The sequence below is a fragment of the Rhamphochromis sp. 'chilingali' genome, assembly GCF_963969265.1.
Source record: "Rhamphochromis sp. 'chilingali' genome assembly, chromosome: 9".
Lineage (NCBI taxonomy): Eukaryota > Metazoa > Chordata > Actinopteri > Cichliformes > Cichlidae > Rhamphochromis > Rhamphochromis sp. 'chilingali'.
In genome coordinates this window covers 37,488,562-37,508,818 of record NC_137936.1, presented here as the reverse complement: position 1 = coordinate 37,508,818, position 20,257 = coordinate 37,488,562, and the positions used below count along the sequence as shown (strand labels likewise).

At 41.5% G+C, this 20,257-nt stretch overlaps 1 protein-coding gene across 5 annotated transcripts in view; it reads left to right on the top strand.

Moving 5' to 3' along the window:
- matn4 (matrilin 4) overlaps positions 1-18,313 on the top strand; it is a 30,137-nt gene extending 11,824 nt beyond the window's left edge. For 2 of the 5 annotated variants that reach the window (XM_080891133.1, XM_080891132.1), the window contains 16 exons: positions 1,504-1,644; positions 3,530-3,705; positions 3,984-4,142; positions 5,330-5,561; positions 6,647-6,769; positions 7,787-7,909; positions 8,926-9,048; positions 11,018-11,140; positions 11,510-11,632; positions 12,425-12,547; positions 14,037-14,134; positions 14,463-14,594; positions 14,974-15,157; positions 15,256-15,408; positions 16,356-16,460; positions 16,768-18,313. In XM_080891133.1, coding sequence (XP_080747259.1) covers positions 1,572-1,644; positions 3,530-3,705; positions 3,984-4,142; positions 5,330-5,561; positions 6,647-6,769; positions 7,787-7,909; positions 8,926-9,048; positions 11,018-11,140; positions 11,510-11,632; positions 12,425-12,547; positions 14,037-14,134; positions 14,463-14,594; positions 14,974-15,157; positions 15,256-15,408; positions 16,356-16,460; positions 16,768-16,826 — 2,109 coding nt within the window. In that variant the 5' untranslated portion in view covers positions 1,504-1,571 and the 3' untranslated portion in view covers positions 16,827-18,313. Of the gene's footprint in view, positions 1-12; positions 80-1,503; positions 1,645-3,529; positions 3,706-3,983; positions 4,143-5,329; positions 5,562-6,646; positions 6,770-7,786; positions 7,910-8,925; positions 9,049-11,017; positions 11,141-11,509; positions 11,633-12,424; positions 12,548-14,036; positions 14,135-14,462; positions 14,595-14,973; positions 15,158-15,255; positions 15,409-16,355; positions 16,461-16,767 lie in introns of those variants that run through there. The other 3 variants (XM_080891134.1, XM_080891135.1, XM_080891136.1) reach the window with 3 other exon arrangements.
- The last annotated feature ends 1,944 nt before the right edge of the window (positions 18,314-20,257 follow it).

Below are 20,257 nucleotides of genomic sequence, written 5' to 3'. Positions count from 1 at the left end.
CTTTGTTTGAAGGTAGAAGGAATCGAGATCTGTGTAATACGAGGGGCCGAAGCTATGATGATTGATGCGCTCTGCACAGGTCAGTGACAAAATGATAAAGACATAACCACCAGCTAACCTTGAAAACATAAAAGCAAGAAAAATGTGCTCCAAGTGTTTGGCTGAACTTTCGCGGAAGAGACGCTCGTGAAAATATGTGGACGAGAGTGAAAGAGACGAGAGAAAGTGGGCGAGGAGACGGAGGGAAAGGCAACGAGACAAACAGAGACACAAACTGAAAAAAGAGCCTTTGTGCTCGGCTACGTCTGTTGACTCATTACTCTGATCTGAGCCAGTGATGACCGCAGTCTCTGGCAGCCAGTCAGACAGCGATAAACCCCCGAAGGACCCCTCTCTGTGGGCCTAAATGAAAGAGAGGTGGCTTTCATGCTGCCTGTTTGAATTGACCCAGTGCCTCAAACATAAACACGTCCCAGACTTTATCATTATCCCCCTGCTGCTGCTGCTGCTGCTCGCCTGCAGACACATTAGGGTCTCTGTGTCTGCCTGCAGCCTTGTATTAGCAGGTACTGCTGTGCACCTCATCCAGGTGTGTTACGCTGAGTGCTTTATGAAGGGGCAGGACTGGAATGTTTCACTGCCATTGTCATCATTAACACTTTACAGATCACTCTGATGAGCTTCAAGAGATTAAACATTTTTCAGTTGTGTGAGTGGAGAATATGTTCCAAAATATAAGGTATAAGACAGTTACTGTATTCTTAATGAAAACACTGAAGATGCCAATGATTTTTTTTGTTGCTTCTGCTTCCATTTAAAGCTCCATCCAAGTACGCATCATGGCAGTGGTTCAGAAATAATCTCTCTCATCATTAGAACCCCTGAAAGCACATTCCTGTTGTGTATGTATTCAGTAATAGTGTAATAAAATCCAGAACGTATCTACATGACCAACAGCTGCTAATACAAGTAACATGGTGAGCCACACAGCTGGAGGTGGTTTTTAATTTAGACATCCATTCACAATTAAATTCACATCATTCAAAAATCTGTCACAGTCGTCGTCATACAGATGTGTCAGGCCTGAATCGTAGGTTTGGTATTAATGAGGACAAAGCTCAAAGGACAAAGCACCTCAGTTGCTCTCAAGAATGATTAAGTGTGTCTGATGTGATCTAGGAATGTCTTCCAGAGGTAATTTCTAATTTGTGTGTGTTTAGGCACACATATTAGACACAAATAACTTTGAAGGATTAGATAAGAATCGAGGTATGTGCTGTGGTCTGTGTGCTCGGTGCTGGTTGATGAGGCTTGTGCCTGTTCGAGGATCATCAGCATGGGAAAGAAGGAAAGAGGGATCTCCTGTGTCCAAGTTTGATGTCTTGCAGACTAATCTGTCCATCCTAACCTCTTCCATCTGCAGACATTAAAGCTTTATGACAGCATTGCAGTATGTGACCGAGTCTCAAAGCGGGCACTATCTTGCTCGTCTTTTCTTCACAGTTTGATCCTGTTCCAATTTATCTGAGCCCAGCTGCGAGTGACCCGTCTGCTAGATCGATATCATTTGGATGAAGATGAGACAACTGAGCGCATTCATCCTGTTGACCCTGGCTGTCCTCGCAACAGCCAGACCAAAAACAGGTCAGTGTGCAGATACTGTGAGAATTACTGAAAAATTCTTTTAAAAAATAAATAAAGATTTTTCTCTTCCTAAACAGGTTATATAAATGAGGGCATAATTTAATTTTAAGAAAACAAATGAAAGAAAAGGAAGTCGGGAAAAATGAGAGATAAATGTTTAATGATGGGCATTTAGATGATCAAAAGAACAGGGAGCTAAAGTGGGTTTGGATCACAATAGAAACACAGAGTCACGGCACAAAGACAAACCAAAGCCTAAATAAGAAAGCTATGATTTTAAATCAGATGCTTTCAGTGGATTGCAGAGAGTCTATAACTGTAAACAATGGTTTAAACAACCATTTGACAGAACAATTACACCTTTACCAGAGCCAGATGTTTTTCACTTTAAGGGTAGCTTTGCAGTTCAAAATAATCCTTGGTGGTGTCCTTGTTGAACTTTTGGCTCACAGGGACGTACCCATTTAAAGTCTTTGTTGTTTAAGCTTTCAACATGTTTGATATTAAATGTAAATGTGTACTCTAAAAGGAGGAAAACATTATAATTTAAATTTAAAATGTCTAATATAAAGTGTTTGTGATGACTGAGATCATGTTAGCTAACTATGAACACACAGTGACATGCGTGTGGCTCTATTGAGTTCAAAACTGTTTTTATCTTTAACTTTTGGAGTCACGGTTTAATTTAATTGACCAAATTAGGACTAAGAAATGGCAAAGACCCAAATTTAGATAGAAAATGTAAAAAGAAGGGTTGAGGACTTTTTTAGAAAAGTTATAACCTGTAAATGTTGCCACCGCAGGTCACTGAATAGGACTCTTTATACAAGCGTGTGAATTATGACTTCTGTGAAAGGCACGAATGTTTCAGGACATATCCCTGACACATATACATTACATCTGCGGCTGACTTGATTTATGTGACCAGACAATGCAGTGGACGTGTTTATAAGGCGTTAAAAATTGGCTACTGTTGACGTCTATTTGAACCTAAAGATGGATTCCATCGGTCCCACACGTCTGCTTATTCTGACACTGAGTCTCGTCTGTTGTGACTTTCACTTTGTCTGAAGAAATTCTGGATGGACATTAATCAAACAGTTTCTTTCCAACTCGTAAAGCCACACCACAAACACAAGCCAACCTCATACTTCATTCATGACGGCAGCGTTTTTGAACCTAGATGATGTTACAACATGGGAGCGCGTCCGAAAAATATAAAGACAAAAACAGGTGTCCTGTGGCGGCTGACGCCACTGAGAAGCAGCGCTCAGGTGGTAAATAATGTGAACGCTGTACCGATGTTTGAGGAAGGCTGCTGCTGTCGTGCTTCAGAGAGAGAGTAAAATCCACACAATTTAAAAAGAAAGTCGAGTAAGAGAGAAGCAGCCTTTTATCCTACTGATCAGTCACAACAGTAAAATTGTTTAGGTTTTCCTCAGAGCACCAAAACAGCTCTGATCCTTTCACACGACACACGACACCATCTCGGGGCCTGTGAGTCTCCTCCATCATTCAGAGGCCACGTCTGTGTTTCATGTGTTGAAATCACACTTTGCTTCTCCGGCTCCTGAAAGTGAAACAGTCCACTGCGTCCCACTGAAATTCATTAAACACAGATTACAAAAATATTTTAAAAAAGGCTCAGCAGCTTCCTGAGCTGGACACTGCGGTGAACATCACTCAAACAGGAACGAAGCATTTGTTGGGGAATAATTTGTGTAACGACACAATAAAAATCCCCATGTTTCATGTTTTATGGGATCTCACCAAATTTAAATTTGGAGCTTTTGAGGTCGGAGGATTGCTGACTTCTTCTTGAATTTTTTTCACCATTGTTGAAACATCTAGTTTGAACAGATTCTGCTTTTCTTCTTTCTTCCAGAACCTGCGCAGAAATGTAAGACTGGTCCGGTGGATCTAGTCTTCCTCATCGACAGCTCCCGCAGCGTTAGGCCACATGAGTTTGAGACCATGAGGAAGTTTATGATTGACATCATTAACACCCTGGATATTGGACTAAATGCCACCAGAGTGGGAGTTGTTCAGTATTCCAGTCAGGTAGAGTAACCAGACAGGACCCAGACCTCCTTTCATGTTGTAGTCCTTCATCTCTGTCAGTGCGCCCCAGGGTGGCTACAATGTAGCTGCCATCCCCAGTGTGTGAATGTGTGTGTGAATGGGTGCATGGCTGAACGTGTAAAGCGCTTTGGGGTCCTTAGGGACTAAATAAAGTGCTATACAAATACAGGCCATTTACCATCTTGACAGCTAACCCTTCTCATCACTAACTGGTCTTAAGATGATGTTTTAATCTTTGAATTCTTCACTGCTTTCAGGTCCGCACTGAGTTCACTCTGAAGACTCACGCCAGGCTGAGCAACATAGTGAAAGCCATCAATCAGATCATCCCCCTCGCTCAGGGTACCATGACCGGACTCGCCATCAGATACATGATGAATGAAGCTTTTACTCCAGAGGCTGGAGACAGGCCAAAGGTACTTATTGGATGTCTTATACACAATGAACCATTTTGTAACCGTTTCCTTTAGTTGTGCTGGTGGTTTCAGGCATTTTCATTTTAAATCTTTACTTTTCTTTTTTAATTATCTGTATTTAAATCATCACAGAAATAAATATCATCACCTATTTTGTAGAAGCTTATTATAGCAGAACTTTGAGTGGAACTATGCATACATACAGACATTCCTGTCAGGGTCATGGGGGCAGCAGTCTAAGTCTAAACCTCATCCAGGTCCTCTGGGGGGGACACCAAAGCATTCCCAAGTCAGCCAAGAGATATAATCTCTCCATTGTGTCCTAGGCCTCCTAGGAGGACATGCCAAGGACACAAAAGGCATAAAGGAATTTAAAAAAAGTGTAGATGAAATGCTGGAGGCTTTGTGAGGGTCTAGTGCAGTGTGGATTGGACAGCAGTCAAGAGCTGAGGCCCTGGCTGGCCAAACTCTACCTGATGAAGCTGGGATAATAAAAAAAATTCCATCCATCCATCCATCTTCATCCGCTTTATCCGAGGCCGGGTCGGGGGGGCAGCAGCCTAAGCAAAGAGGCCCAGACCTCCCTCTCCCCAGCCACCTCCTCCAGCTTATCCGGGGGAATACCAAGGCGTTCCCAGGCCAGCCGAGAGATATAATCTCTCCAGCGTGTCCTGGGTCTGCCCCGGGGCCTCCTCCCGGTGGGACATGCCCGGAACACCTCACCCAGGAGGCGCCCAGGGGGCATCCTTGTCAGATGCCCGAACCACCTCAGCTGGCTCCTTTCGATGTGGAGCAGCAGCGGCTCTACTCTGAGCCCCTCCCAGATGGCCGAACTTCTCACCCTATCTCTAAGGGAGAGGCCAGCCACCCTTCGGAGGAAGCTCATTTCTGCCGCTTGTATCCGCGATCTCGTTCTTTCGGTCACTACCCACAGCTCGTGGCCATAGGTGAGGGTAGGGACGTAGATCGACCGGTAAATTGAGAGCTTCGCTTTTACACTCAGCTCCCTCTTCACCACGACGGACCGGTGCAGCGTCCGCATTACTGCAGCTGCAGCCCCAATCCGTCTGTCGATCTAATAAAAAAATTAAAACAATAAAATGTTTCTGAATTTATGGGCTAAGAAAACAAAGATGGAGGGGACGTCAATAACAGCTGTCTCTGGTTGGTTCTGCCGATGGCTTCAGGTTCCAAACGTGGCCGTGATCGTGACAGACGGACGTCCTCAGGACCGCGTGGCTGAGGTGGCCGCTGAGGCGAGAGAAAAAGGCATTGAGATCTATGCTGTGGGCGTGGCCAGGGCAGATATGACATCACTGAGGGCCATGGCGTCACCGCCCTTTGAGGACCACGTCTTCCTGGTTGAGTCCTTTGATCTCATTCACCAGTTTGGCATCCAGTTCCAGGATAAGCTCTGCGGTAAGACTGCAGGACAGGAAATACAAAGTATACAAGTAACTGCTATTACTATATGTGGTGCTTTTTATTTGTCTTATTATTTCTAATACTTGTGTTATATTCTGTAGTATATTTAGATGTTACCACTTATGTAGCATACTATGTTTTTATTTCCAAACAAAATGTTATTGTACCTGAGAAGAATGACAACTATGAGTTCATTTTAAAAACAAATTCAGCTTTTAATCAGCAAAAAAAAACATTTACCCTGAGCTGGAGTCAGTCAAGATGAGTTGTGTAACTAGTAAGTTTTAAGATTCGTGTGAGTGCAAAATCTTACTGGAATGTAAAAACTTTCCACTCTTTAAGGATTTGGAAGTTGTGTTTCTCTAAAATCTCCATCTAAAAGATTTTGTATTACTGGATCACTTTTATTTAAAGTCATCTTAATGTAAGAGCAGCAAAAATCTTCAGATAAAACTGTGCAATTAAAATTTCATGACATTGGCTTCATCTGGGCCAACATAGATTTTTTATGTAATTAAAAACACAACGTCTAGCTCGAGTTAAAAAAAATTACAAAATCCTTCTGACCGCACATAACCTAATACTTTTTCATAACAACCTCTGCAAATCCCTTAAGTGCTCGATATTTCCTCATGCTGCTATTATTCAACACTGGACTACAGCTAAAAAAAACAGTCTGGTCTCCTGCAGTGGGAGATGCAAAATGCAGACGGATAAAATAAATACAAAAAGTAAATCAGTGAAATAAAATAAGCTCTCAGTGAAAATGAAGAGTCCTGTAGCTAAGAGGTGACAGCAGGGCTAAAACCACTAATCCCATCATGCTTTGCAGATGAAGCTGTAGAGATTGTGTCGTGACTGCAGACGAGTCCTGGTGAAGATGTTTTCTCATGAAGTGTTTTTCTTTGATTAGTGTTGGTTCTCAGTGCTTTTCATTTCACAGTTTTCCTTCAGGGGCACCGATAATTCCTTTCTACAGAAAAAACACAAAGTCGTTGGGAATATGATTTTGATTTTGTGATAATAAGCTGTAAGTTAAATATATTGAAGCTGGTTTTCTGAATGCTGATCTGACACAGGCGTGGATCTGTGTCTGGAGTCAGACCACGGCTGTGAGCACATCTGTGAGAGCACTCCTGGATCCTACCACTGCCTCTGTCTGCCCGGATACACTGTGAACGATGACGGGAAGACATGCGCAGGTAATTTGCAGTTTGCTCCCACTATACTAAACAGCTACCAGCAAAATCAAAAGGACAACTGTCTTTCCCTTTTGAACTCTGTATTTTTATTTTTGTCTTCTAGTGGAGGAGATTAGCATGATCTACAGCTGTCTGAAACTATCTGTTTTAGCTCTTTATTCTTAAAGGCTAATATAAGCCGACAATACAATAAAAAATAACTCTTTTATTGGGTGAATGTCAAAATCTGAGAACAAAGTTCACAAAAGTTTCAGGGAAACACAAAGAGACATTCAGGCCCCACAGAGTGAGTAATGATGGGAAACAGGAGGGAGAGGAACACAGGTTAATAATCAAAAACTAATCAACAGAATAAATCAACAGAATAACACCAAAACAATGAAACACACTCACAAGAAAAATAGCAAGAAACAAAAACGCAGCACCAGATCTGGGACCATGTCAGCTTTTTTCTGATTGGTTAAGCAGCAGAAGGCGGGTCCTCTGTGCTCGCAACAATGCTGTCCTCTCAGCACCCAGACGTTATATTGTTACTTCGTTAGAGTTATTTGATATTATATTTTGCACTACCCTACTGTATATTACTATGTACTAGTATTCTTATTGTATATCTTATTCCTCTGTTCCTCTCTTGCAGCACTGAGCATGTGTATGACAAAAGAATTTCCCTCAGGATAAACAAAGTTCTTCTTAAATTATTTTCGCTTATCTTAAAAAGTAGAAAAAAAACTGCCTGAAACAGAGAATTTTCAGGAAGTTTTTTTGACTTACAGGGGAAACTTGAAAATATGAAGCTTTGTCCTTTAGCACATGTGTGACAAGAAAACAGAATAAAAGAAAAGAAAAAGTCAGTTTTAGAACCAGAAAATCAAACAAACACTGGAGAGTGCTTATAATAAGTAATATCATTCGTGTGTGTGTGTGTGTGTGTGTGTGTGTGTGTGTGTGCGTGCGTGCGTGCGTGCGTGCGTGCGTGCGTGCGTGCGTGCGTGTGCGTGTGCGTGTGTGTGTGTTTAGCCATAGATCTGTGCGCTGAGAGAAAACATAACTGTGAACAACTCTGCGTCAGCTCGCCGGGCTCCTTCACCTGTGACTGCAACAAAGGATACAAACTGAACAATGACAAGAGGACCTGCTCAAGTTAGTCTCACACACACAATGTACATGCAGATTCACACATCTCATATCGTTCACCTTTATGCTTTGCTTTTAAATGTGTTCTGCTGCCATTGATTCTGCTGCTTGGTGAGTGAGGGTTTGCATTTTGTTCCTCCGTCTCCAGTTTGTACAATTAAATCTTTTTGTAGATCTGCTTTGAAACTTTCCTCACACTGCAGGAAGTAACATACGCACATGTACACACACCTTAACTGCACACAGTCAGCACACACGAGGCTGATTTATGAGAAGCATTTAAATGAAAATCTCTAAAGCACAAGTTAGAAAGCATAAATTCTGAAACAGTACAGTATGTTTACACTAGATCCTTAATTTCAATGCATTCTAGTCATGCTGTGTTTCATAAGCCAGCACATCGAGTCCCACACTCCTAGTTAGCATGAGGCTGATGTTTAAGCTAGTTTATGGAAATTGGAACATCTGGTACGATGTGTTTCTTCTGAAAACCTTTGACAGTCGTCGTTGTTTATCTAACATACACAGACTCAATCTGCTGATTTTCTCGCCTCAAATGTTTCAGAAGACATTTCACTGGACTGTTCATCTAAGTATGAGAAACTTTGCGAGTGAGCCAGCACGTCAGTTGTGGTTTGAAATTCTGGGACAGAAAGCGAGCACGAGCTTTTCAGCTAATCACTTACAGCTCAGTGTTTGCATGCTTGTGGCATGCACTAAGAGATGGAGAGCACCTGTCAGTCACCGATAGCATCACTGCCTCACGGCTCACCTGTCAACAGTATGAATCCTTGCAGTACCAAACCCATGTGGAGATATACAGTTAGAAATGATCATTTCATTGTATTTGTATATCAGCTTATTGCAGTAAGAGTCATTCACAAATGAGGTTCATATTTGGGACAGAGCAAAGCAGGTAAAAGCCGAGACTTACTGAGAGACAAGGGGAACATAAATGCAACCCACACATTTGGCTGCTGTCCTCTCTGCTGCTCATGGCCTCGCTGCTTTCCTCCCCTCAGTGATCGACTACTGTTCGTTTGGGAACCACAGTTGCGATCATGAGTGTGTGAGCGTGCTCAATGGCTATCGCTGTCGCTGTAACGAGGGATACAGGCTGCTGGAGGACAGCAAGACCTGCCAGGGTAAGCAGAGCGAACATGGAAGAAAAATCATAACCGGTTAATAACACAGCCACGATGTCCACTGCTGTTATGACGGAGGTGAGGCTCTGATTTCTTTACACTGAAACCAGCCTGACCCAACCGCTAATGCATGATTCAGAACATTAACGTTTCCCGAATGTATCTCTGGATTTGGTTACTAGATAATCATGACATTATGTAGAGCGCTGGAAGAAATCCACAATACTAAATTATCATTTTTGAGGTCACCACAAGATGATGAAAAACACTTTAATGATCCCTTAAAAAAAATCGAGTCGAGACCTGAGAGATGGTGCAAGAATAAAGCAGCATGACTAATATGCAGTAGCTTTTTTTCAGTCCCCACTCAAACTTTATAGAATTACTCAAGATATGGGAATAATTCAAGGAGTGTTTCAGTGTGGAAAAATAAGCACAGGTACAGCAGAGAGCATGCAAAGGCCAAGAATGCCAATTTTTGGACACTTCTGCTACAGCAGCAATGTGGCAGAAAGCAGAAACATTCGATTCCTAGCATGAACAGCGGGGTAGCATGTGATTGTTAAAGAAACCCTCTTCTGCTTATTTCCACCTCCATAACTTTATCTTTGAGGCTTTGCATGGTTCAAAATAACTCTTCTTATACTGAACCTCCGTGCAGGTCTTCATATTCTGTCTGAAACAAGCTGCGTTCGCTCCAGAGCTTTGTGTTAGGTATATCCCCTCTGTGACATCATAGATCCAAAAGTAGAAAAAAAGCTGTCTGAAGTGTGACGTGTTCAGAGCTGTCTGACGCCTGAAACGAGTGCTTGCTTCACAGCGACATGTTCGTCAGGAAGCATGTTGTGTGTCTTTAAGGTTACTGATGCGTCACCTTTGTGAACAAAGTTACAAACAACATAAAAATTAATAAACTGCTTTGAAGTTATTCTGACTTAAAGGATGAAACGGCAAAGAGAAAATGCCATTTAAAGTTTTAAAGAAGAAATAGAGCTTGAAGGATCTCCTCAGGAAGTTGTTACAAAACACTGACAAAGTCCCGATCGTCCTGCAGAATGAATCCATCGTTGAGGTGCTGTCAGCTCCTGCTTTTGATGCATTTCCATGCTCTTTAACATAAAAATAAATCTGGTGGACCTTGGGCCCAACTTTGGAAGGACTGACATCAGAGGTTATGAAAGGAGCTACAACAAGAAAATTACCAATGACTGGCTGATGGAGTCCTCATTTTCTTCCCATTTAAATAACGCCAACTTCTACATCTGTGGCCTGCTTCTTTGAATTTCCTGACATTAGTCGTTCTGACTTTCAGCCCCAAAGTGTTGAGTGCTGGTGTCAGCCTTTTGGCTTTGGGACCAGTTCTTTGGTAAAAAAAAAAAAAAAAAAAGAAGGCAGGAAGCGTTTACTGAGGACCTCGCGTAAGGTGTCAGACTGATGCAGAGACAATAACATCAACAGCTGCAGCAGAGCACCTCTTCATCAGGAACCTTTAAAATTAAGACCATTTGTGGGTGCAAAGACTTCCTGTTCTCCTGAAGCCGTACACATCTCCACAGCATGAATAAGACACAATGTGACTGTAGTTCACAGCAGAAAGGAGACATTTTTAAGTAATTCTCAGTCGGCTTTGAATACACAGTTTATAAGATAAGTGTGACTCACAGTCAATTAAAAATTAGATTCAAAGATTCAAACGTCATTTAAAGGAGTCCAGATGAATAAAAGGGGATTGCGTGCTTATATTTGAATAAATCCTGTAATCTCCGAGTTTGGGGTTATTGCATGACGTCTACCGTTTCCAGAAATTAATATCTGGCATTTAGTCCATCGATCTGAGCCCTTACTGGAAACCTCTGAGAACAAAATCCAAAGCAGATGTCAGAAGTATATTTGTTTGGCTCAGACGCTGATAAATGTTAAGAAAAAATCTTAATCACAATTACACACTTTCACTCAATGTGTTGTTCAGCCATTGACCTGTGCGCTGAGGGGAAGCACGACTGTGAACAAGTCTGCATCAGCGCGCCGGGCGTCTACACCTGCGACTGCAACAAAGGATACACGCTCAATGAGGACGAGAAGACCTGCACACGTTAGTCAAGCCCTCGTGCAAATACACACAGGTGTACACGCACCTGCAGAAACACACCTACAGTCAGAGAAAAGGCTGCTCTTTCTCCTGTTCGTTCTATGAGTTAATATGAAATGCTTGTTGTTTCCAGCTCCTTTAAAGTAAGGACTGAAAACTGAGTCCATCTGGGTCTCTGTTTGGAAACATCACTTTTATTTAACACATGCAGAGTAAAACTAGACACTTAGAGTCACATTCACTCACTATAACGTTATAAATTGGGAATAACGTGTGTGTGTGTGTGTGTGTGTGTGTGTGTGTGTGTGTGTGTGTGTGTGTGTGTGTGTGTGTGTGTGTGTGTGTGTGTGTGTGTGTGTGTGTGTTACTCAGCCATTGACCTGTGTGCTGAGGGAAAGCACGACTGTGAGCAGATCTGTGTCAGCGCTCCGGGCATTTTCACCTGTGACTGTAACAAAGGATTCAAACTCAACAAGGACAAGAAGACCTGCACAAGTCAGTGAATCTCACATGAAAACCCTGCTTGTGTTTATTACATAGTGCACCCAATAAAAATGTTTGTTTTACTGTTTGCTTCCAAACAGTAAAAAAAAAAAAGGGGGGGGGGGGGGGGGGGCACTAAAAGATGTCACTGAGCTGCTGATTCGCTCTGCTGGGCCAACCAAAGGTGCTGAGTTCAGCTCTCCATTGATGGATGGATATAAATTCTAGATACATTTCTTATGGAACTACTTATTATCCAAGAAAAGTTATTTCGCACACTTTAATGAGGACTGGCATGTTCATTTAGTTTGTAATATCATCCTCTACATTAAACAAACAGGCAGGAACGGGCTGATGGAGCTCTGCTGCTTAATGGCCGTGGTGTCGATTCCCAGGTTGACACCATGTGTGAAGGCTGCTCGATTAATCACATTTTAATTCAGTTTTCAGTGATTATGAAAACAAAACAGTTTCTTATAGGTCAGCTTTAGTTTGTTTTATAAATCTTGTGCATTTGTTCCTTTTACATACTCGAGTACATACTGTTTACTTACTCGAGCCTTTCGATGAACAGCATCAATTCTTCAAAAGGTTTGTGTAGGTGAACATATGGAAGGATTAATGAGGAGGTGGTTTTCACCATAATCTAGCAGCAAAGATAAGTGTTGACCTCCCCGAGGTCAAGTCTTCCACACCTGTTCACTAAGCCTTTAGTTGTTGTGCATTACTTGCGGGTGAACAGTTTTTTGCATGTGTCTCTCTCTGCTATGGTGTAATATGTGCTTTCTGTCTGTTTGTTGTCAGACATGAACATGTGTAACACAGTGGAGCACGGCTGTGAGTACCAGTGTGTGAGCACTCCAGGCTCTTATCACTGCATCTGCCCCGAGGGACAGCTGCTACAGGACGACGGCAAGAGCTGCGGCAGTAAGTCATCATCTGTGCAAATGTAAAATCCTCTGACCTGTTTCAGCAGCCCTGAGTTAGTTTAAGAAACTCAGCACTCTGTGCAGAGAGAGCTGCTTCAGGATTAAGATGCTAGCTCCTGTGTGAACCAGCAGAAATGCTGCAGGTGTGGGGAAAAAGACTCAAAAAACTTCAGAAAAAATGCTGTCTTTTTATTAAATCAGTCTACGACAACAAAGCTCAAAGATAAATTATTAACCTGCACTGCTGAGCTTCACTATATTTTAAGCCAAAGCATAAGAAATGTATTAAAGAGGAGGATAAAGATTCAGGGCATTTCAGTGGCAGCTGGACGTTGATCAGGTGACTCTCAGTGAAAGGAAAAAACATTCAGGCCCCGAGCAGAGGTTACGTCTCAGGAAAGGAAATAAAGATGTACAATGATCTCAAACTGATGTTAAAAACAGCTCAGTTATGTCTGGATGAAACGAGCTGGACAAAGATGTTGGGATTGTTTTATTCCTCCTGGGAGGGCGAGCGAATACCAGCGTACCTGCCAGTAAGCTTCACATCACATTCTGAGGCAGAGAGACAGCAGCTGTAACTGCAGCAAAAGCTGGTTCTACAAAGTATTGACTCAGGGGGCTGAATAATTGCGTACACCCCACTTTGCAGTTATTTATTTGTAAAAAATGTTTGGAATCATGTCTGATTTTGGTTCCACTTCTCACGTGTGCACCACTTTGTGTTGGTCTTTCACCTGGAATTCCAATAACATTGATTCATGTTTGTGGCTGTAATGTGACAAAATGTGGAAAAGTTCAAGGGGGCTCTAGATACTCTCATGTTCAAGCCACTGTATCATCGCTTCAAGAGCTACGCTCCAAACCTGCTTTCCAACTGCTGCAGACATCTGAGAGCAATCCTTAGTCACTATGACGACAACAACAATAATATTATATTAATATTAATAATAACTCAGTAAAACTGAGCTTCCTTACCCTGTTTTGTTTTGTTCATTTTATTTCAATGACGTAAACAGTACAAAAGTTCACCTTGGAAAAAGAAAAGAAAAAATAAAATAATACCCAAAATAAAGCAAAAATGCTCTTCAGCATCGCTCCAGCTTTTCTGAGCTTTTCTGGAAGAAGCTCACTCTTATTTAATCAGTTTGTATTTATCCAACTTCCTTACTGACATAAACTGTGATGACAACAACATACGTCTCCCTAATAGCAGAATATATACACGATGTAAAATCCAATGATTATACATTCAGCTCCATAACTTTACCTCCACACAAACTGAGTAACTCCACTTTTGGAAAGTTACTAGTAAACTCTGCAGCTCTGCCCACTGCACTGACTCATGTCACATGTTTTTACTGTGGTATTTGTGTTGCAGTGTTTGTTTAGTATTTCATGTCTTGATTTCTTTAATCATATTTTTCACAGTGAAATAAATTAAATAATTAAACCTCCCGTCCTTCGTTTGTCTCGTTCTTCTTCAGCCTGCAAGTCTGCAAACATCGACCTGGTGCTTCTGATCGACGGCTCAAAGAGTGTCCGCCCTCAAAACTTTGAGCTTGTCAAAAAGTTTGTTAACCAGGTTGGAAGTATTTTCTAACACACTGAGTATTTTACTGCCAAATTGCAGTATTATTTCATATGTCCATACCTGCACATGCAGGACGGTCACAGAATAAAACAATGCCATCAAATATGAATTACTGCAGGAGGAAGAAATCTTGTTTTGGCTCCAGAAATAATAAACAACTAAAACAACATGTCCTGGACATTCAGCAAAAAGATATTTTACATATTAAATCTTAGCTAGTGATACTTCTTGACATCTTTGTCTGATATCTTAAAAACTATCAAATAATGTTAAAATAATAAAATGCTGAATATTCATCACCTCACCTGGGTCCCTGCAGGTCGTCGACTCTCTGGACGTGTCTCCTCACGGTACCAGAGTCGGTCTGGTTCAGTACTCGAGCCGGGTCAGGACCGAGTTTCCCCTCAACATGTACCACACAGCTGATGAGATCAAAGCTGCAGTCATGAAGGTAGTGCTTCTGTTTGTTTGTTTGTTGTAGCCGTGACAGACAGTTTGAAACATCAAGCAGTGGAAGTAACTTAAACCTGCATTCTTGCTAATGGCCAGCAGGGGGCAGTTCTTGCTTCTTCCTAAAGAAGTCCAGCTGTAAAGTGAACGAGAGAAGTTATCCCGCTGATCTGTGACACACAGGTGGCGCCAGTATTGTGAGATTGTAATACTTGTGTGACGCTTAAAGTCAACATAAAGATTCATGTATTTTACATATACATACAGACCCTCAGCAGTGAACTGCAGTTAATGAAATCCTGAATAAAAGATGAAACCTGCACCATGTTTGGGCCCTGCTCAGCTACACGACTCGAAATGTTGTTACTGTCCATGTTCAGGTTGAATACATGGAGAAAGGTACGATGACCGGCCTGGCCCTGAAGCACATGCTGGAAAACAGCTTCTCTGAGGCAGAAGGCGCTCGTCCTCTGAGCCGCAGCATTCCACGAATCGGGCTGGTTTTCACAGACGGACGCTCCCAGGATGACATCACCGAGTACGCCAAGAAGGCCAAAGAAGCCGGTAAGACCCAGGATGATAATAACAGCATCTGTAGCTCAGTGTCTGAATCAAGCAGTGCAGCAGTTATCATGTGACCCTACACCTGTGCATGTACGCAGGCATCACCATGTACGCGGTGGGTGTTGGAAAAGCGGTGGAAGATGAGCTCCGTGAGATCGCGTCTGAGCCTGTGGAGAAGCATTTCTATTACACCACTGACTTCACCGCCATCAGCACCATTGCTGAAAACCTCAAACTCAATGTCTGCCCAGGTAACATGCTCTGCTAGACCTGACCGCAGCGTGTAAAACAGCAAGTAAACAGACAAGTTAATCTGACAGCATATTATTGGTTCATATTCTGAGGCTTGCTTTCTGCCGCAGGAAGTGAAAAAGCTCTATCACCTAAAAAACTACCAATGTGAACCTCATGAGACTTATTAAAGAGATGAAGAATGTGCAAACAATGCATTAAATCCTGGCCTTGGGAGAGTGCTGTGTTTTTAATCCTCTTTAAGTTTTTAATATTTTTTTAATACTTAAATTGGTTTTAAACAGGAAAAACATCCTGAAAGTAAGAGAGGATCCTCCCCAAGAGGATAATTATATAAAAATCGGTGCTCTATTTTTTTACTACTATGGTTTAAAAATCTTCTCTACTGAATCCTTCGGTTCATGCAGCTTATATAATGGTGAAGGTCATTGGTTGATTGCACAAATAAAGCACATTACAACCTTTTATACACTTAGAGAAGAGTTTTGTACCATAAACAGCTGAAATTGATAACATTCATCATTTTAATAACAAAAGATTTTGGTCAAAGCTTCAGCAGAACTTTCATGTGATGGTTTGTGTGGTTTTTACTGGTAATTCATTGTAACAATGTCTTTTCTTTGTCGCCCTCTACTGACAGAATTACAACATGACAATTGCAGAAAAAGAGCACTAAAAACAAAGCAGTTACAAAACATTTTTCCTGAGTGTAATAATACTGTACCGAACAATAAATCCTCAGGTTAAAAAATTAATAATAGTACTTTATTGGTTTAGCCTGTTTGGAGCTCTAAGTAGACATTAAAGCTAAACAGGTAAAAAATTAAACTACAGCACTTCATCGCATCTTATGAGCAATGTCTGCACCTTCAAGATAACTGAAATTAACACAATGTATATACAGATAAAGAATATTATATGTATTCATATATTTTTCCTTCTGCAGAGGAGAGTCAGGGCGAGATTGAGGTGAAGGACCCCTGTGCATGTGAAAGTCTGGTGGAGTTCCAGCAGGCCACTATGAACAGCCTGGAGCAGGTCACACAGAAACATATCCTTTAAAACAAAAACACATAATATTAGGTAATTCTGTACCTTCAGGTAAAGACTCCAGTGTCTTTGCATATTAAATCTCTTGTTATTGCTCTGGGTGTTTTTTTATTAACATGATAGCTGTTGTTTGTTTCCCTGTGACTTCGGCTTAGAAGCTGAAAGTTTTTGGGGTGCTCAGCATGCAGGTGACCCCACCCCCCTCTGCGCTCTCTGTACCAGATTTTTCTTCTTCTGCTACATACAGAATACAGTGAGTGTGTATGTGTGCATGTTAAGTACTTATGATTCCTTAATGACGTGTCCACTGGCTGGGATGACCGCGCGCCTGGAACAGCTGGAGAACCAGCTTTTCTCCAGGAAGTGATCTGTTGACTTCTGAGCGAGCACAATGGGACGAAGAGGAAGAAGAACAAACTAAAGCTTGATTTATAGCACTGCGGTAAATTTACCCCATAGCTACAGCGTAGCCTCGCGTCCTAGCACAAAGCCTGAGAACAGGCTAACGTGTTTGGTCTGCTTGGTAGTAAACTGCTGTGTAATGGCAGTATTTTGATTCAGAAGAATAAAGTATCCCTGGAACTAAATTGAATAGGTTGTAATAATATTGAACTTGCTTAAAATGCAGTAGCTATATTCAGCCAAAGTAAGCACGCTGGTTTTTAGATTTGCTGTGACAAATTCAGGTTCAGACTCTAATCAGTTCTGAAATCTCCTGTCCTGCGTTTCTGTGGAAAGAGCTGTTGTTCAACATTTATTAGCTTCAAGACCAACGAAAGATCTCTGGGGAGATTGAACACAGGACGATAAATCAAGCTTTGAGAAGAGTTCGGCACATTCCGACAAACCAAATCCTCCAAATCAGCCTTCCTGGCAAAAGTGTCTCCACTCTACGACATTTTTCCAAGTAAAGGTGCTCTTATACAACAAACGGTCATAAAACACATGGATTTGATATTTCAGGTTCCCCATGACATCTGTTACCTCTGCCATTTTCTTTTTGGGGATATTTGTGTTTAACACAGTTTGCATAAAAAATGAACATCTGAAAAGTGAAGCTAATAGAGAATTGCCTTAAATCTACGCCTCACTTGATCTATGACCTCAGTTAACCCTCACATGATGAGTTCATGGTCAAAAAAACGAGTTTACTGTATGTAGTAAATATCAGCACGAACATGATTCAGTAAAAATCTGAATTTTCTCACACACAGTGTTCATTCGTCGCCACCCATCATTCGCCTGTTCTTTATTTATAATTTGATCTCTTTTGTATGGTTTGTTAAATATGACGTGTTTATTACAGTTTGTTTTATTTTAATCAGCAGCAGAATGACAAAAAGTAATGAAGTGCTATTACCACTCTGAATATTAAAGTCCTTTGGGTCATTTTCAGTAAAGTCATTACGTGCTTGCATGTAGACGGTAGATTTTTATCTTAGGCCTAAATGGTTAAAAGTGGTGAAGAGAAAACTGAGGTGTAGTTTTTAAAAAAGGGAATTTTAGATGTTTAAATATCACTATTCACCGAGGCTGTGGTCGAGTAAAGTAAATGTGAGCGCAGTGCAGGAATCAGTGCACAGAAATGTACTATGAATGAAGAAAGGTCACCCTAAAGGAATATTAAAAAAACTGAATTACAGTCATAAAGTCACTCTGTAAATGAACCACCTGAAGATTGTGTTGAATGTCTGTGTCTTATAATATATAAACGACTGCCACAAATTTATACCCCTTTGTATTTGAATCCCTGTATTTTTTGTATATTTTATAACAGGTTTACATTTTTTGTATTTTTCTAAGGAGTCTCTGTATTACAGCACAGACGACAATAAAGGAGTGAACTTTCATTTATTTGATGGTGTCAGTGAACTCCTGCAAAAGTTTTTATGCTCTCATTTCTTATGTACATCTGTGCTCTCTAGATACTCTCATGTTGCAAAGCCCAGCTGGTGGATCTAACCACTGCAATTAAACTACACCTCTAAAGTGTGTTTGAGGTGTTGGTGCTTACTGGAGCATTTCCGAGGCAGTTATCAGACAAATAGTATGCTTTACTGTGTTGTTGGTTCTTTACCAGAAAACAAGAAGGGAAGAAATCTGTGCTGCAGTTTAAGTGACTGAAAAGACGTCTAAATATGTGAGGAGCAGCTGTTCATTTGGATTGCAGTCATCCCCACAGATGGTTTTTATTTTGTTAAATTTCCCACCACTTGTTCCTCTCTAAGGTTTATGTAAGTGAGTAAAAGATAAATGCCCCAGGCATGTGCAGTGAGCAAAGCAAATCTGGGATGATACAGATTGGGATGGCCCAGGCATCTATCTTTTACCCCTTGCAGCTGGATAGGGTAGTGGTGAGACTGCACGGCTTTGGAGCTGGAGTTGCAAGTTTGATTCCCACCCAGTATCCAGTAGGGGTCCTGGCTAGACCCCTCATGCTAACCAAAAAGCCCTGGAATGGCGTGGCTTTGTCTGCAGCCTGTCCTCAGCACAGACACGGATCATTTCACTACACATTGTACTGTATTGTATGATGTTGTATGTGACAAATAATAAAGCTTGTGTACACTGAAGCAGCAAACTGGAAACAACATTGACGGATCTTTAGGCCTAAGCCTTTAATACACTGTTCAAAAGAGTTACAGGAAGCCTTTGAAAACACATCAGGTGGGAAAAACGATCATACTGGATATCCACACTGATATGGACTAAACAAGTTTACCTAAATTTCATTGCAACAAGTTAAAATGGGACTCAGTAGTTTGTACGGAGCCCCACGTGTTTGTAGACCAGAGCATGCACTGAATGAGAAGCACACAAACCTCTGGTGATGGTACACTGATGTGTCATCCTGAAGGAGGTGGACTAACTAAGCAACCTCTGCGGGGTCCAGGCATCGCCTCATGCCATCAGCACTGACCCTGACCCTACTGAAGAAACAGTCAGAAGACCTGCTCAACCTCCATCATCAGGCACTTCCACCGCAGGTCCCGGTCACCTGCACCTCCAGCAAGCTCAGCAATCATCTACCCAGTAACTTCCATTAACCTTCCTGTCGTGTTTGGGTCAAAATTAAAAAAGTCATAAATATTGTGTTTTACATCTGACTGCCTCGAGGCCTGAGGTCATCCTCCACACTGTGCACTTGAACATATGAAAGTGATGAGCACCTCCTTCGTTGAATTTTGAGTGTTTTAATAAACTTTGTTACATCTGTGCTGGTCGAAAGTGACCACCATAGAAAATGAATGGGAATGGGAAACTGAATTTGGTGATGAAAAAATGTTTCTTATGTTAATTTAAGAGTTGTTAAAACTGACCGGGAACACTAAAGTAAGGGGGGCGGGGGGTGAACACAACCGGAGGGTTAAGGAGCTGTTAGGATAACTGGGCTTTTCTTGAAAAGCAAATCATATACAGAAAATTTGATACTTTCTGAGAGTGAAAATGTCATCCTTATGCCCTCCTGTCTCCAAGAATAAAGTTTTCATGTTTGTGGTAGCCTCATGGAAACTCTGGCAAAAGTTGTTTTTGTTTTTTTTTTTAAGTTGCACAAAGGGAGTGAGACACAGAGGAACAAAGCCAAGTCCTCATGGGCGTCCATCAGCTGTTTAAAGAGCAGCTCCACAGGGATCAGTAATTGCTTTCAGTCACAGAGCATCATTATTGACAGTGACCTTCAGCACATTATCTCTATAGACTGGCATGAAAAACATGTTTGTTTTAAACAAAATCTGTCCCAACTATCAACAAGTAAAGTTGTGAAATGATAAAACTTGGAAAATAACAGTAACAGTT